The following is a 17,165-nucleotide window of genomic DNA, read 5'->3' on the forward strand; positions in this document are numbered from 1 at the left end:
TTTTCTCTGGTCCTATTAATTGGGGCTGTGTAAAAACAGGCGTATCAGATTAATAGAGGACTCAGAAGAAACTATATATGTGGTGATGCTCTCTCTGATGTGCTGCTCTACTTAGCTGCTGCTTAACAACAAAGAGCGGGCACATTACCCAGATTTTAGAATCACTTCACTGGCTCACTGTAAATTTAAGAGCTGATTTTAAGATACTCTTAATAACATTTAAGGCCTGATCTGGACTCCCACCCAAGCACATCGTTGCTCCTTTGACACCACACATGCACGGATGCAACCAATGGTCCTCATCCTCAGATTAGGTAGGACAAATTAGAGTCTCCTAACCCCAATCTGCATGTCTTTGGACTGTGGGAGGACACCGCGGGCAGACACAGGGAGAACATGCCAACTCCTCGGATTCGAACCAGGAACTTTCTTGCAGTGAGGTGACACTGCTTACCACCATACTGATCCCCTTAAACCCATATTTTATAAATGAGGTTTTACTAAGCTTGTGGTCTGAACTTGTGAACTTGTAGTTCCTACCCTATGTGCTGTATAAACACAACTTATTATTATTATGTTATTATTATGGTCGGTCGACTGTTTGCTTGATTTATTGATGAACTGAAATAGTGTGACATGGCATTACCTGTGTTTCCTCACAAAGCAGGCCTCCGAGTGCGAAAAGGGGTCTGTGTGTGGACCTCCCCGCACTGTCCACAGAGGGCGCCCTCTCACTGCCCCAGGAGTGTGAGTGCTGCAGCGCGGCCTGACTCTGAGGCCTCGAGCTCGGTCCTGAGATGGTGCTGCCACTCAGCCCCTGACTTCCCCCTCTATCTCCACTGCTCCTGCTGTCCCTGCCCAGCTCAGGTGGGGCTCCCTGGGCTGGGGTTTCCCTCAGGTGCAGGGTGTGGAGGAGACTCCTGGGGATGTCGTACCGCTGTCTGAGCAGGCCGGGGATCTGGTACTCCTCACCGTGCCTACTAGATGCACGTGAGCTAGACCTGGAGGGGAAAGAGCAGGAGGAGCAGGGGCAGTTAGCAGCGCTGTGGTCGGGGGTGAGTGTGGACTGAAAAGGTGAAGAAGGAGGTGGAGGTGGAGAAGAGGGGGGAGGAGCAGAAGGAGGTGAAGAAGGAGCAGGTTGGCTAGCCACAGAGTCAATCTCCTCCCCTCCTCCTTGACTGGCCGCGTCCAGACTCCCCGTACACGAGGAGCAGCTCCCTGAGTAAGACGACTGACTGCCCGTCGCTATCCCAATGCCACTGTCCAATGAGCTCTGCCGCCCGCTGTCATGGAGACCACGAGGATGGAGCTGGGCGGAGGAGGGACGAGGACCAGAGCCTCCCATCACAGCAGCGTAAAGCCGATCATCTGCACTGGCCAGAGCTTTCAGGGTGGAGGAGCTAGACACGGTCTCGCTGGACAGGTGCAGTCTCGCTAACGGCTCCGCCCAAAATGAAATTCTGCTCCCGTAGCTCGTGTCTGATTGGCTGGAGGAGGAGCTGGAGATGCTGCTGTGGTCGTCCCCGGCAACAGATGTGCTGCAGCTGTATGTTGAGGCTGAAGAGTGCAAGAAACTTATTGGATACTAGGGAGGTGAGGATTATTTTATGAGACACACACATTGAATAAAACTAACCAGAATGCTAAACAGCTGTAAAAATTCAATAATATACTATTATTATTATATAAATCATGTTATTAATTTAGTTAAAGATTTATGACACTGTCAAATTACTTTTTAATTGATTGTTTTCCTTTTCTACAGTTCAGGTCATCTTCAGGTGTTTAGATGCAGTGAAGACATAAAGTTATGTATTTTCCAAACTCTCTGGGCTCCAGAGGTAGTCAACTGGCCTCTGACTTCACACGTCTGTCTTATATACTCACATAATGATCACACAAACCAGTGATTAAGGCTTTGTGTGAACAGAATACTAAATTAATGATTTATAGCAAAGTGCATCAACATCTGAGGGCCCAGAGATGTGGCCCAGATATATGAGAGAGTTCATACAGTGTAACATGTTGGTCAGTCACATATAGTGTGAGGTGAAGCTCAGAGAGTAACGTACCTGTGCTGCTGCTGGCCAGGCTGCACTGAGACAACATGCTGAGTCTTTTCTCCAGGTTTGATGTCTCCTGGCTGATACGTTCCTCTGCTGAACCTGGGTCTGCACTCAGGTCTGCTGAGCACACATGCGACACACAGCACACGCACAGACACACAAAGAGCACAACGCTGTTATAAGAGCATCAAAGTCTCAGGGACATTACAACACAAGTTCACCGCAAAATTGTTTTACCTAAATCCTTCGGAATCGTTATCTTTGTCATTATTAAACTCTATTCTCTACTTTTCACGGTGCTACATTAAAAAAACATTTACCTCTTACCATTTTACATGAAGTACGCTTAATACTAAAGCTCCAGTGTTAAGTGACTGACTTTCATTTCACATTTTACCCTGGGCATGGGCTTAATACATTCTGTCTATGCTGAGGATGATTATAATGGCAAGTGTTTCCCTATTGAACACAAAAACCTTTACTATAATAATCATCAAAGAATGGATAAAAAGTATATAGTTAATTGAAGAACTGCAGAACTTCCATTAACCACACTAGCAAACCAACTAAACTATTAACTAAATATAATAAAATATGTAGCATAACAATATTAAGCACTTAATAAATAAAATATCCACTGAAGTTATGGTGATGATTTACAACAGATTAATAGAGCCAAATTGAAGAGAGAAAATCCTTAAGATTAAGAGATTTGGAGAAATTGTAATATTACGAGAACAAAGTTGTAATTTAATGAGAAAAAAGTCATATTTTTAAAGGCAAAAGTTCGAATTTAATGAAAAATTCCTCAAATTAAGAGATCAAGAATTTTTTTTTATAAGGAATCAGCAGCAAGGAGAATCCAGTTCCACTCCTGGATCCAAATCATGAACCAATCACATTGTTTCTTAAGAAACTATGAAACCTCTTTGAATATAACACAGATTAATATGACATATACCCTTAAATTATAACTGTATTCTTGAAAAATATATTCTTGAAATCTCAAGACCCCCCCCCTAAAAAAAGAAAAGAATGAAAATGTAGTATAATGTCTATACCTAAAACCCATGTCACGGCACCAGGCCTGGAAACAGTTTGTAGTGTGTAAGTACAAATGTAAACATCAGAAGTTATAGGAGCTTCTTTAAGTCGTCTGCCTCGTGTGTGAATGTGTCATCAACTGTTACACCAGCTTGTAAATTAAACATCTCCCAAAGGAGGTTGCAAGCTCTCAACTGTCTGTTGGAAAATCAATTTAGTGTAAAATCCAGCCAATTACACACTTAAAGCTGTGCTATATAGTTTAGAGGCGGCTGAGTGTGAGGGGGGAGGCATAGCTTCCATGGTGTGCATTTGCTATGTGAGCACATCGCAGTAGGTCAGGGTGTTTGTGTGTATAGGTGTCAACAATCTACCCTCTTGGATTTCTGCCTCTGGATCGCAGCAGCTAATGCTAGCATGCAGATGCCGAGTTTCTTCACTATGCTATGTGAGGTGTCAGCTAACATTTGCTAACGTTGCTAGTCCACTAATTATAGCTGCTTCACAGCAGCGAATGTCGGCGGGGGCAGTGGGCCCCAGAGCCGAGTGACGCAGGACGGCTGACAGTAGAAGAAATGTGGCAGAGGAGCTGAAGTTTTCATTTTCAACCTGGATGCGTTATTTGTTAGTCCAGTGGTTCTCAAACTTTTGAACTTAAAGGACCCCTTAACTGACACTAATTAGACCACTGACTCCTATTTGAACAGATTTTGTATACAGTGTATACAGTTTACGCACATTCCCAGTGTGCTTGTGTCTGTGTCTATTGGAAGGCATCATAGAGTTGTCAGATCCTTGGTATGTGCCCTGCGCAACTTTCCTCTTTCCAACTGTCACCAAACCATCTGTCTCCATATTTGTGGTCTCAGAAATGCCTGTGAAATTAGCAGTATGTTACAATAGCGCAAGGGTCACACACAAAGGCTCGACCCCTTGATCCACACGGTGACTCTTGGGGCTTTAAGCATGTGCTGTTTCCGTTAGCGTGGCGCCTAATACGAATGCTAAACATGCACACTAAACAGGTAGTAAACCTTTATCATGGAAGTCCCCAACTCACACACCAATGGGACTGATCATTTCAGTCCACAACTTCTGTGTATATGTATTTTTGGCAAGGTCAACAGATTCTGTTAACAATTTGTGTGTATGCCTGCAGGCATGTGTGTGTGTGTGTGTGTGTGTGTGTGTGTGTGTGTGTGTGTGTGTGTGTGTGTGTGTGTGTGTGTGTGTGTGTGTGTGTTCACCTGGCAGAGAAGGTCGGAGGCCGTGCGGGGCCCTGCTGGGGGTGACACCCCTGACGATGCAGTCAAACAGGAAACTGATCTGCTCTCCTTCTGAACAGGACAAGAAGAAAACACCCGCCCCTGGAAGACGGACAGGGAGAGAGAGAAACACTGTAAAGATGAACACAGAGATAAATAAAGTAATGTGAAAAAATATTAAGTTAAGCTCAGTTAAAATCAGTTAAACAACAACTAATCGTAAAATTAAGTAATCAGTGTGTCTGATGGCAGAGGTAAGAAAAATCTGTAGTAAATGGTGAAATATGGAGTCAAAGAAAATGTTTGCGTAAGGTCAAACAATATTCATCGAGGCTCTGAAGGCTCTGAAGGCTGCTGGAAAGGGGAGGATGTTCTTTGAGTCAGCAGCAACCTTTTCTTCTAAAGGTTACATAAGACATCTATCAATTCACCACCCTCTCGCCTATTAAGCCCACGCAGAGGTAGGTGCTGTGAAAACACAAGAACAGCAACAAAAAAAATGAATGAAACATCCAAAATGTCACATAATGGAGACATTGAAAAGACAGCCACGTTGTAAGGCCTTAGTCAGGGCTTTGGTTTTGTGGAACTGAGTTAGCTGATAATAAAAGAGCAAAACAGCTGAGGAGAAGAAACGCCGTTCACTGGGAAATTTAAGTAACAAGTTTAAAGTTTTATTTAAGCACTGAACCCCAGAGCTCCTCCATAGTTTCCCGGAGGAGGTGTATGTGTGGACGAAAACACCTCCACCTGGCTTCCTAGTATAAGTCCAGAGGAGTGGATGGCGCTTCTAACACGACGGACACAAAAATGAAAAGAAAAAGAGAACAAACAATCTCCAGGTGAAAAAACTGAGCCACACACGTAGAACACATCAACAAAGCTATCAAGAGAGTTTGTGGTGATAAGAGCCGACGGCGGTGTCGATGTGCTGCAAACAAAAACATGTTATCTCTGCAGCAGAACGAAGACCCTACGTTCTGCCTCTGCCTTCTGCACCGCCCCATCAGTGGATATCACATCACTTCCATTTAACATTTTAATTACTTCCTTGAACTAAGTGCGTATTCAGGGCTTTTTGCTTTCACAGCATTTATTAGTTGTTTAAGCTGAATAATTGTAGAGAGGTCTGGCTTGAATCATCACTGAGCTTCAATGTAATGGAAATTTGCTTATCAGTACACGTCCTTTTAGTTTTGTTTTTGGTCTCCACCAACTCCTGAGGCAAAAGGCTTTCCACTGTTATCTTCAAACAGAGAGTAGCTGGGTAGCTGATGATGCAATGGGAGCAGTGATAGTGAACTAAAACCAAGTTAAATCATGGGCCAGAAAACCAAGAAACCAGCTGAAGCTAAAAAGTTGAACTAAGGAGAACTGCAGAGTTGTGTGATAATTTACTGTGGGTTCATCACCACCAGCACTATCACTGTTTCACATCACACAGTCATTTAATCTGTGTTTAAAACAGCTTTAAAGTCTACCAGAAATGTCTTTGAGCATGAATGATCAAAGCTGTTTTTTTTACGTATAACGCTGTAATAAAATCTGCACTTTTCTCAGAAAAAGAAGTGAGATCAGGAGTGGAGCTCTTTCCACCCTTTACCTTTTATCTAGTGTGAACAAACATCCTCAGAGGTCTTGTGAAGCTTTTTCTTAGCTTTTATGGGGCACTGTCAGTGTGACCTTTTAAAGAAAACGAGGCTTGTTCTGGCATTATAAAAATCTCTCAGAAGCCTCTGTCATACTGCTTTTTTATTTGGAATGAAGACCAATGGGGCCTTGATTGGCCTCATTTATTTCTCACAAATATGGTGGACTGCAGACAGATCTTATTTTCTTAACCATTGAAGAAGTGGCGCGTTGTACTGACGATAAAAACAAAAGCTTTTCTGTCAGATTACAACTTGCATTCCAACTTTCTGACTACTCGCGACCAATATTCATCTTAATTTTTACCTTCAACTTCCATCCTTTACATTGCTTAAGCCTGGCCCACAGTGGAGGATTTTCAACGATTTTTTAAAACATGGGAAACCACAGACAAAGTGAAAGATTGTCTGAAACGATTTCAAAGTAGTGATTCCAGAGACTTGAGATCGAACAGAAGTTCTTGTGATCAAACGTGACTTTAGAAGAAAAACAAACATGGCGGAGGATCGACGCCGTAAGCTAGTAGTTCTGTTTTCCAGCAAAAAATCAAAAAAGAAAATGGATTAATTCATGTCTGAGAAGGGCGGGATAAGCTTTTGCAGCGGGTGTTGGAGATGGGTTGGAGATGAGTTGGAGATGTGTTGTTGTTTTTAGTCTGCAATTATACAAGTACACAACATTCTCATTGGCTATTGAGTGTTTGCTCAGTATTCTGTCAGAGACGAGTTGGGGGAAGCTCCGACACAATCTGAAGCATTGAGATTATTTTGTGAACCCCTCCCACTTCAGGTATTTTGGGGCAGATTATCGGCCCCGACTGGCCTTTAATCGCCAATGCCCCTGCGATGTTGGAAGAGGTGAATTGAGTCTAAAATCCAATCCTATGGTGTCCACCAGTCCTTAATAAGAGTGAACAGGTAACATCTGAATAAACTACTTAACAACATTCTGCACTTATAATCAATGACATATATGGAGGTAATGAATCAAAGTTGGGTGCATGTCTATTCTGTGTTAAAGGTCAGAGACATTTTAACCTTCTGTGAAATATTCACACCTTAATGGCATTTGAAAGTTGCTGAGTTTGCATTTTACTTTGTACTGACAGAGAATCTGGATAAAATGTTGCACAACATGACACGTATCAGCATAGTAAAAAGCACCCCAGAGAAACACTGTCAGACATAGCTGGGTGCCATGATATGAGGTGTGTGAGTGTGTGCATCCATGCTCATAGTGGGTCACTTAAAGATTGCTGACATGGCGTGTCAGCTTAAAATTGCTTTTATCTAGATCACATGGCACTGACAGCCATCTAAACTCTGTAGAGGATCATTTATTACTGTCTGCAGTGAGTGTGTGTGAGTGTGTGTGTGTGTGTGTGTGTGTGTGTGTGTGTGTGTGTGTGTGTGTGTGTGTGTGTGTGTGTCCAACACGTGTGGACCTGATGAAGCCAGAAAATATCCGTCCAGCTTAGACACAGGCTCTGCTCCAAGCATCGATAGCAGAAGCTGGTGGCATCATTAACACATCGAATGACAGCTGGAGCACTGATATCACTGATATCTCTGACTATACGATGTCGTACATGTTCTCATCAAAACCTGCAGCCAGAAACTGTATCGTGCAGCTGACTCTCACAGTGCAGCTGCAGCAGGGAGCAGTGTGTCAGTGAAGGGTGAGAGGTTTTTCTACGGCAGCGTTACATGACCAAGAGGTCTGCTCTCCGATTTAGTCAAACAAAAAGTCCTTGAGGGAAATTAGGGAGCTGAGCGGGTGTTTTACAAAGTTCAAAGCTCTACTATTATAATTATTCTGCACCGTGCATTTGCACATCTTGCTCTGTTCATGGTCTGACACTCTGCTACACACATGCTCCTCCAGTTTGTACTTCTCAAGCTTGTTAACACATGAGTGCTATTAGAGAGCTCCTTGTGCTCTGGGAAACAGACACATTTCCTTTGCTGGGGTTTGTTCACTATAAACACATCAGTGTGTGGGTTCCTCTGTATTCTAATGATTGATGTGGCCCTGGTCACCTTCAAGAAACCAACAAGCAGCTGCATGAAGACAGTCACAGTTTTACAGTCATATTCATCTGAGTGACATGACTCATCAAAAGAAAAAATGATTTGAGCTGACCGATAAATCAATCAACAGAAAATGAAAATGAATCAGCAACAATGTCATCCCTTTTTCATCTGGAACTAAATATTTGTGCAACATATGTGATATTTTATATTCTGACTTTTAAAAAATCAATAATGATAACATCACTGGTTGCAGGCCCAAAGAATTATCAGGATTATGAGTTTCAGGGTTAATGTCCATTAGCATTTGGCTGACCAGAAAGGCCATAATGACCTCTAATCATCGCATTAATTCAGCAGCATCTCTTTTCAAAATTGATATTTTAACTCGTATGAGGAGAAGCACTCGTGGATCTGTTCACATTCATAATGACTCTGTTGACCTGACGATGAGCCAGTATGCATAATAAAAGACAGTAAAAATTGCAGACCTGAATGGAAAGTAGCCATTACTAAAGCTATTATTGACCCTAGTGCTTTTCCTGCTTGCACATATAAAAACGTTAGCTGCAAAAGCCCATTATAAAAAAAACCTGACAGGACGAGAAGCCAAACTAAAAGAGGCTACGCTTGAATGGGTTTCACTATTGTTGTTGTTGGCCTCTGGAGCAGCCGACAGCAGCACTAGGGGCTGATGATTGAGATGACAAGGGTTGGCCCTGTGGTTAACGGAAAAAAACAAATCAGTACCAACGGGAAAATGAGTTGGTGTGTGTTCAAGTAATGTCTGATAGAAAATTGAACTGAACCCTGAGCAGACAACTTTGTTTGTTGATGCTCAACAGAAAGTATGCAGTGGGTGGAACTCTCCATAAAATGACAGCTTGGTGGTGTCATGTCTCATACGTGTTCAACAAATACAAATAAACATGTAAAAATGTAAACGAACACTCTGCTCTACCTTGCACTCATGCAAGGAATGTCACTTGCCGATGTGAGTCTCGCAACTCTCTTTCTGTCACTCTCCGTTTCATGCAGCCATGCCAAGAGGGCCTCGCCGTACCGCCCCTGTGGCTGCTGGGTAATTTGCAGATGAGGTGAGTGAGAAGACTGCAATTGGCCGTGTAGCCAACAGTTACTTTATGATTGGCTGAGTGGCCACTACAGGGGGAGGCTGGTATTTATAGATGCGGCTCACCAGAACAGTGAAACCAGAGCCTCTGGACCTCATGGTTATTCCTGTAGGAGCCATGTGTCTGTTTGCACACACACACACACACACACACACACACACACACACACACACACACACACACACAGGAACTCACAAACTTTCTCTGAACACTGGTACATCTCTAAAAAAAACTTTTAGTGAGGATGTAATATAGTATGAAATATATTATGTACTAGGAGAACTGACACAGCATATTCCCCATGTCCCTTAAAACCATAGCTACAGCTGCTGTGGGCAGGATAGTTATTAAATTCCCCCTAAAATTGTCCCATTCAACACTATCTTTGTTGTCCTTGTGTCTGACACACAAACATGCACACACACACCAAAACATAAACTGTGTCTCATTCTTTACATTCATGTCCGCATCAGCTGGACATTCAGAAGATACCTAAACCCTGGCACACACACACACACACACACACACACACACACACACACACACACACACACACACACACACACACACACACACACACACACACACACACACACACGCATTAACACACAGTATTATTTGGTGGGCAGACGTACAGGGTTCATACATAGAAAGTCGTATCTAACATGGATAAAGTTACTGTACAAACACCTGCAATAAATCACAAATGATCTGCCATTAATCATCTCATGTCCCCTAAGATTTATCTGCTGTCCCTGAATATCACAGTGTAGTTTAAACCTCCCGCAGCTACAACAGTACACATTGTATATATTAATAAACCAGTCACAAGGACCAAACCGGTACTTTTACTTTATTACTTAAAATACATTTTGCTGACCCTAAACAAGCTGCTGGACATTATGGACAATGCACACCACCCCCTGCACAGCACACTGACCGGGCAGAGGACTAGATTCAGTGGCAGACTGCTGTCTCAGTCCTGCTCAACAGACAGACTGAGGAGGTCTTTCATCTCCCATTCCACTGTACAACTCTTCTCGGATATGGTGAAATGAGAGTGATTAACCACGTTAACCATGCTGCCAGACTGTCACCATTACTGCCTATGTTTATCTCTATTTGATTTTATATTTTTTATATCTCTAGTCTTGTATTCTTGTACATCTGCTGTACTATAATTTTAAACTCTACTGCACAACTTTGTACAGCTTCAGTTATTTATCTTTAAATCTGTATTTATATTTGGCTTCAATACTCTGCCTCTGTTACTTGTGTCTTTCAATCACCTTATACTTAATATCTGTATTGTCAATATCTCCAATAACACATACTTCTTTTCAGTGTCAGCTTTAAAGTAGTTCTGTTATTACTTATCTCACTGCAGTGAACTTATTCTTGACTCATTTTGACCTTTGATTTTTCTAATGCTCTTGTGTTTGACTATATATTTAGTGTTTCTCTATAACTTTTACTCAAGTAAAGAATCTCAATGCTTCTTCCACCAGTGTTGAAAAGTGGCCTTCAGACGACTTTACTGCAGTGACTGTGTATCGTATGGGTCAAGTTTCTGGACCAGTGAGTTCTGAGCACTTCATCCTCAGTTAGTTTTCCACTGAACCTCAGTCTCTGATGGTTGGTTGTATTCTGATGGATTACTTGTCCCTTTTGTTGTGTCCTTCAAGCTGCAGCTTCTACTTGAGTTACTTAGTTTCCTATAACCTAGAGAAGATGTATGATGATATTTGTAACCTTCCATTCATACGGGAAACAAGCATCTGCTTCTTCATAGAGTAAGAAAATGTTTTTACAAATACTGAGACCAACATTTTTGTGTTCCTCTTTCAAAATTCACTGATCTGTGTGTTTCTCCTTTCAAGATGAGTACAACAGTATAATGAATGAATGAATGAACGCATAGAGACAAATTGTGTTTGTTAAAGAGATTTGACCAACACTGCTTAGTCTGTTGCCTTTGGCAAATACTGAGAGCTAGTTCAAAGAAGCTCCTTGAATCTGAATAACTTACGTCAAACTACGACACTTCAGACAATAATCCACAAAACAAGACAAATATAACAACAACAACAAAACAGTCAGGAATGCCAGGTACTGCACATATTGTCATTGTTCAGCTGCCTTTGGTAAATTGTTGCCTTTATGTCTTCAGACTGTTTATTTAACGTCACACAGTAAGAAAATAAAAATGAATCCATCGGTTACTCACAGTATCCACAGCGAGTCCCCCCCTCAAACACGAAGCCATTAGCCACGGCACCATAGCGACGCAACGCCGACAACGTCCAGTGGCCAATGACGGTAGGAGGGAGACCTCTAGTGAGGACCAATAGGTTGTTGCACAGGTGGAGGGAGGCGGGGCCACTTTCCAGTTTGGTACCCGGTTCGACGTTGACACTGAATCTGTGGACTGAAAGAGAGAGAGAGAGAGAGAGAGAGAGAGAGAGAGAGAGAGAGAGAGAGAGAGAGAGAGAGAGAGAGAGAAAGATGGGAATAAGTTTATATGTATGTATCTGGGTGGGTGTGTGAGTGTGTGTGTGTGTGTGTGTGTGTGTGTGTGTGTGTGTGTGTGTGTGTGTGTGTGTGTGTGTGTGTGTCTTGAAGAAAACTCAAATATCATTGATCATGAAGCACATCAATCACACAACAAATGTCATGTTGTAGTTTACAACAAATTAGGTGGGGTCAAGTTAACAATAATCATCATTCTTATTTTGGATGGAGGGATGGAGGAAGGGAGGGAGGGAGGGAGGGAGGGATCCTTATTTTCTAAAAACAAGTTACGTCAATGTTTTTAATAGTTCAGCTGAAACTTGGAAGTATGATCCTATGGGTTTCAAATTGCAATGTAATATATCCAGTGTGCTGTGGATTAAATTTAAGCTCTCTCTGACATATCCAAAAAACCTTGTGTGATATTCAAAGAGACGGAGAAGCGGAACGTTTGTGGGTCATACAATTAAGAGAAAGGATGGAGCCTTGAAAATAAAGGTGATTTTTGGAGGAGGAGGAAGAATCAGCTGTTCAGAACGTTGTTTGGAAATATAAGCACTGACATTACTGTCAGATAACAAATACCACAATAAACAAGGTCCTTATTATTATGGGACATTATTTTCATTAATTCTTTAAACTCTTGCATCAGAGTCTTGGAAAACACCAAACTTCACTTAGACAAGTGTCAGTTAAACCTCACAACTTGTATCAGGGCAACTCCATCTAAGTTCAAACATATTAATGTGAGTCAGTGTCTGTTGTTGTTTCGTATGACCTCGTATGTCCTCCTGTTTCCCTCGGATCACCTCTTGCCACTGACATAAAGGTTGTGATGTGGAGACAGCAGATTGAGCAGATAGGAAGACGAGGAGCAGAGAAACCAGAGACAGATTGAATCTGTGTCATTTCTCTGATCGCCAGCAGCGACCTTCACTGGCTCCTCCATCAGCTTCACAAGCGTCAGAGGACGATCAACAAGCCAATCACAGTACAATGCATTTGGAATATTTACCTGATCACTTAAAGGCTTTGCTGTTGTAAAGGATGTTTAATCAACGAAGAACTGACATTATCATGTTGTAATTACAGTTTATAGCTGATAAATTAATAATATACTATAACAAGAGCATCATATCACAGGGGAAGAGATGCTTATCTGTTGATTAATAACACTGAGTCCATTAAATCTGCAGCGCGAGCTGAGAATTGTCGATTCTCCAGACTCATGCTCTGCTCTGCACTTGGATTTAGATTTAGAACCAATGAAGTGTGAAATAATACAAGTGTAATCTAATCTACATCCTCTTCTCATTCACAACCACTTTAAACAAAGCTAATTGGCCCTGTCAGAAATTACAGGTCTCATATTACAGACCACCCTGAGGGAAGGGGACTGGTGTCATGGTGGTGCCTAAAACACAAGAAATATTTGATCGCATTAGATTTGCCCTTGATTAGATTCATATTTTAAATATTAAATTTGATTAAATCATTCCGTCAATGAAAGGGCTCTCACTGAGCAGGTTACTGGTCCTGCTGCTGCTGTTATGCAGTTCTCTGGGATTCCTGCTGACACATGCTGCAAACACACACACTAATCTGAAATTAAATTAGAATTAAATTGTCCCTCCTTCAAAGAGGTTACATTTTCAGTGACATTTGTTCGTTGGTCTGATATTTAGCAGGGTTACACAAGAACTACACAACGGAACTTGGTGGAGGGATACATCATAGGTCAGGGAAGAACACATGGCACAGTTTTCAACATTTTCGTAGATTTCTCCAAACATAATTCATGGATCTTAATGAAATGAATCAGACATGTTAAGGGGACTGATATTTATCTTGGTGCAGGGCGGGATGAATTTAAATGAGATTTCCCAAAGGGGAAAGTTGGGCCTTGGTGTAGGTATGCACTTTAATAAGTACCATTCTAGTGAACCAGCACATAAATCCTTTGCACATAACATCATTGGAACGGCTACTCAGCTTTGCAACATCCACACAGTATCATAGCACTGACCTTCTCCCAGGCTGTAGCGGACATGGGCGTCCCAGGCCAGCAGGGCGTCTTTGCTGTTGAAGCCCAGGACAATCGCTTTCGCCAGGCAGAGGATGGTGAGAGTGTAGGTCACGCCGTCATAGCCGGGCCCCGGCTCTACACCGCAGATCCCCTGAAGGAGCAGATTTTGATTTTTTTTACCAAAAACATCTTGTCATTCTAAATTGAGGTTGGGTGGATTTGACCCACATTAAATTCTGATGTCAGGCGTGTGGATACTTTTCCAGCCGCCGGAAGCGACAAACACAAACTGAAAGAACACAACACATGGTTTTCTCAGATATCAGAGAGTGAGCTCTGTGGGAAGAAAGTTGGACTCATGAATGTTTCAGCAGCTCTTGTGTCTCTCTGGTTCCTTTGGGCTCTTTGGTCTGACGCAGTTCAGGGCTGTAGGATCATAAACGCTCTTATGGATGTTTGAGCAGCCCTTAAATATGTTTCTTTATTCCATCCCCGTTAAATATTTTGAACTTGTGACTCAGGGGCAGATCAAGGGGCGGGGCCAGGGGGCTACTGGCCCCAGCTGAAATCTGACTGGCCCCTGAAGTGCCCCTGCTCTCGTCACTTACTTACAATACAAACAATAAATATGACAATTTGTTAAGAATTCTCGTTTTCTGAGCATTTTTTTAAAAACACAATGTGTTTGACCAAGGAACAATTTTCTGAATATATTCAATGATGAGTGGTTTTGAATCAAACCTATAGAGCTCACAGTGCACAAGGAACGACTTTAATGTGCACCTTACTGAATCAGGAATAGTGCGTGGGTGTTGGACATATAATTGGCCCCTCTGTGTAAATTGTGGCCCCTGATTTGGAAAAATCGTAGATCTACCACTGTTATGACCATGACCCCTTTTCTTCTTTGTTCGTTTAGAACTGTTCATAGTCTCACATATCAAAGTCTGGTTAGAAGAGTTACTTCACACTGCAGCTGACAAATGTTGCTGCTTGGCAATTAGCCTGATACCACCCACCTTATGTCCCTCTCCATGTGGCAGGGACATTAGTAGAACGCCTGAGGTGTAGCATGAGACACAGCACCGCTACAGAGCTGAAGAAAAAAAACCCGAGCAAGCGATCAGAGGCAGTGAGCCTTTGGTGCGCTGCAGCTGAACATACCTCCAGCGTTACATTGAGCCTCTCCTTGTGGCCACTGGCCTTCCGCTTCTTCTTCTCCTTATACACGAGCAGCGACAGACAGTCTGAGACAGACAAACACACGAGCAATGAGCTGTAAAAACTGCCAGGCTTAGAAGTCCATTTTGTGATTAATAGGAGAATGTGGAATAACAAGTGTCACTTTTTGTTGGTAATCCTTCCTGTGTGATTGCCAGCGTTTATGGCACAGCTGTCATAATAACAAACCCTATAACAATGATCCACTGGCACAGCTGATGATGAAAGTCAAGCCGCAAATACACACACACACACACACACACACACACACACACACACACACACCCCTAAGCCCGCTCCATGGCTCCATGACTTCAGAGGATATTAAGTTGACTTAAATTGATTTCCTGGAAACTTCCATATCTTAACCATACTACTTCAACCCTAACCCCTAACCCCTAGCCTCAAAACAAAACCTTAACTAAACCCTAACCCTAAACTTAACCTACACCTAAACCTAAACCTAAACATAACCTTAACTTAAACCTAACCTCAACCTTAATCTAAACCTCGCCCCTAACCTAACCCTTACCTTAACCTAAATCTAAACCTAAATTTAACTTTAAAATATGTCTTCAAATTAAATGATTTACATTATGCGGACTTGACAAGTCCCTCTAATGTGACTGTCTAAATAGATTTGGGTCTCCACAAGATGAGTAATACCTGGGCACACACACACACACACACACACACTAGAATACTTTACATTATTCCATCACACTACATCACAGTTTCTCCAAGGACACACACAGCAGCAGTAGCCAACAGCATGAGCCATATGTTCATGTATTCTGAGACTCATTCCTCACATCACAGCATCTCAAGTGAAATTCATTTCAGATTTAGAGACCCGGCAGTTCTCTTACTCTGCAAAGCTTGTTTATTGAAGGAAACTTTATTAAACTCTGACAGTGTCACAGTTTATGATTCTTAGTTGGAGGGCTTTCAAATAATTAACCTTCAACCAGGGTGGCACTGAAAACCCCATGAGGATTTAACACCCAGACTCTTAATTTGAAAGGGGACAACAGACAACACGCACGTTTTGTCTGCAGCCTTTAAAGGTGATTCTGAACTCAGCTTTATTTCCATTCAATCGATCCGCTCAGCTGAGGTATTGCGTAAAGTGTGATGGCGCTATTACGCGCTCGCGTGGCGCACAGCCAAGAGCTCAATTGACACTTTGTACGTAGACATTAACGCTGACCGACACAAATGAATGAATCCATGTTTGCACCGCTGAGAAGATGAGTATAAATGACATGTACGATAAGAACGGATCATAAAAAAAAGTAGGAGAGGTTTGGCACGTATACCTGCGACCGGAGAGGGCTTCCGAAGCACGACCCAGCGAGTCTTCCACTGTGGAGAAGTTCAGTGGAAACAATAAATCACAATGTTCCGCCGGACAGACTGTGAAGTAGAAGATGTTTTCAAGTTTCAAACAAGAGACAAAGTGCTGGAATTCACCTTTTTTCCATCTCTAAACTTGACTTGTCCCTCCGCGACAACTGTATCCGTCATCTTCTGTCATGGTTCCGAGCAGGTGTGTGTGTGTGTGTGTGTGTGTGTGTAATGGAGAGAGAGAGGCAGAGAGTGAGGGTGGGGGGTGCACATTTCAAAATAGCCCCCCACAGCTCCGGCCCCTCCGGCACCGGCACACCGCTCTCTCACTCCCCGACAGTGAGCGCACCGGGGCGGGCAGAGAGCGCCCCCCCCCCCCCCCCCCCCCCCCCCCCCCCGCGGGGCCCTGCCAACTTAGTACAGTTGTCATCCCGCGTCAGGAGCTCATGTTGTTTACAGCCGAGCTAATTCGATTAAACGCACATAACTGGCGCACCTGAGCTGCGGAGCTGTGAGCCGGGTGTTAGCCTGGGATTCATAAAGATTTAATACTAATCACTGGAGCATCGGCTCTGTGTGCGGAAACACAGTCTGTACATGAAGACTGCATTAACAACAAATTATTATTACTAATGATATTATTATTATTATTATTATTACTATAACTGATGCTGCCATCATTGATAACATAATTCCATCTGATATCACTCATACTATTTTTATTATAACAACCAGTCTGACAGGTTTTATGACACAACTGTTCCTGGTCTCTCTCCTTTCTCTCTCTCTCTCTCTCTCTCTCTCTCTCTCTCTCTCTCTCTCTCTCTCTCTCTCTCTCTCTCTCTCTCTCTCCCCCATTTCTCCACTCACCC

The 17,165-nt window shown here is 42.7% G+C and overlaps 1 protein-coding gene across 2 annotated transcripts in view; it reads right to left on the reverse strand.

Annotated features, from left to right (window-relative positions):
* The window catches only part of dok7 (docking protein 7), a 25,145-nt gene extending 8,523 nt beyond the window's left edge, over positions 1 to 16,622 (reverse strand). Inside the window, exons 1-8 of one of the 2 annotated variants that reach the window (XM_034587568.1) lie at positions 16,420 to 16,622; positions 16,266 to 16,311; positions 14,890 to 14,972; positions 13,726 to 13,876; positions 11,416 to 11,616; positions 4,358 to 4,477; positions 2,073 to 2,183; positions 647 to 1,557 (exon numbers count right to left, since the gene is read on the reverse strand). In XM_034587568.1, coding sequence (XP_034443459.1) covers positions 647 to 1,557; positions 2,073 to 2,183; positions 4,358 to 4,477; positions 11,416 to 11,616; positions 13,726 to 13,876; positions 14,890 to 14,972; positions 16,266 to 16,311; positions 16,420 to 16,473 — 1,677 coding nt within the window. In that variant the 5' untranslated portion in view covers positions 16,474 to 16,622. Of the gene's footprint in view, positions 1 to 646; positions 1,558 to 2,072; positions 2,187 to 4,357; positions 4,478 to 11,415; positions 11,617 to 13,725; positions 13,877 to 14,889; positions 14,973 to 16,265; positions 16,312 to 16,419 lie in introns of both variants that reach the window. The other variant, XM_034587559.1, reaches the window with a different exon arrangement.
* Positions 16,623 to 17,165: the final 543 nt, after the last annotated feature.

This window comes from Hippoglossus hippoglossus, chromosome 1 (genome assembly GCF_009819705.1).
Source record: "Hippoglossus hippoglossus isolate fHipHip1 chromosome 1, fHipHip1.pri, whole genome shotgun sequence".
Lineage (NCBI taxonomy): Eukaryota > Metazoa > Chordata > Actinopteri > Pleuronectiformes > Pleuronectidae > Hippoglossus > Hippoglossus hippoglossus.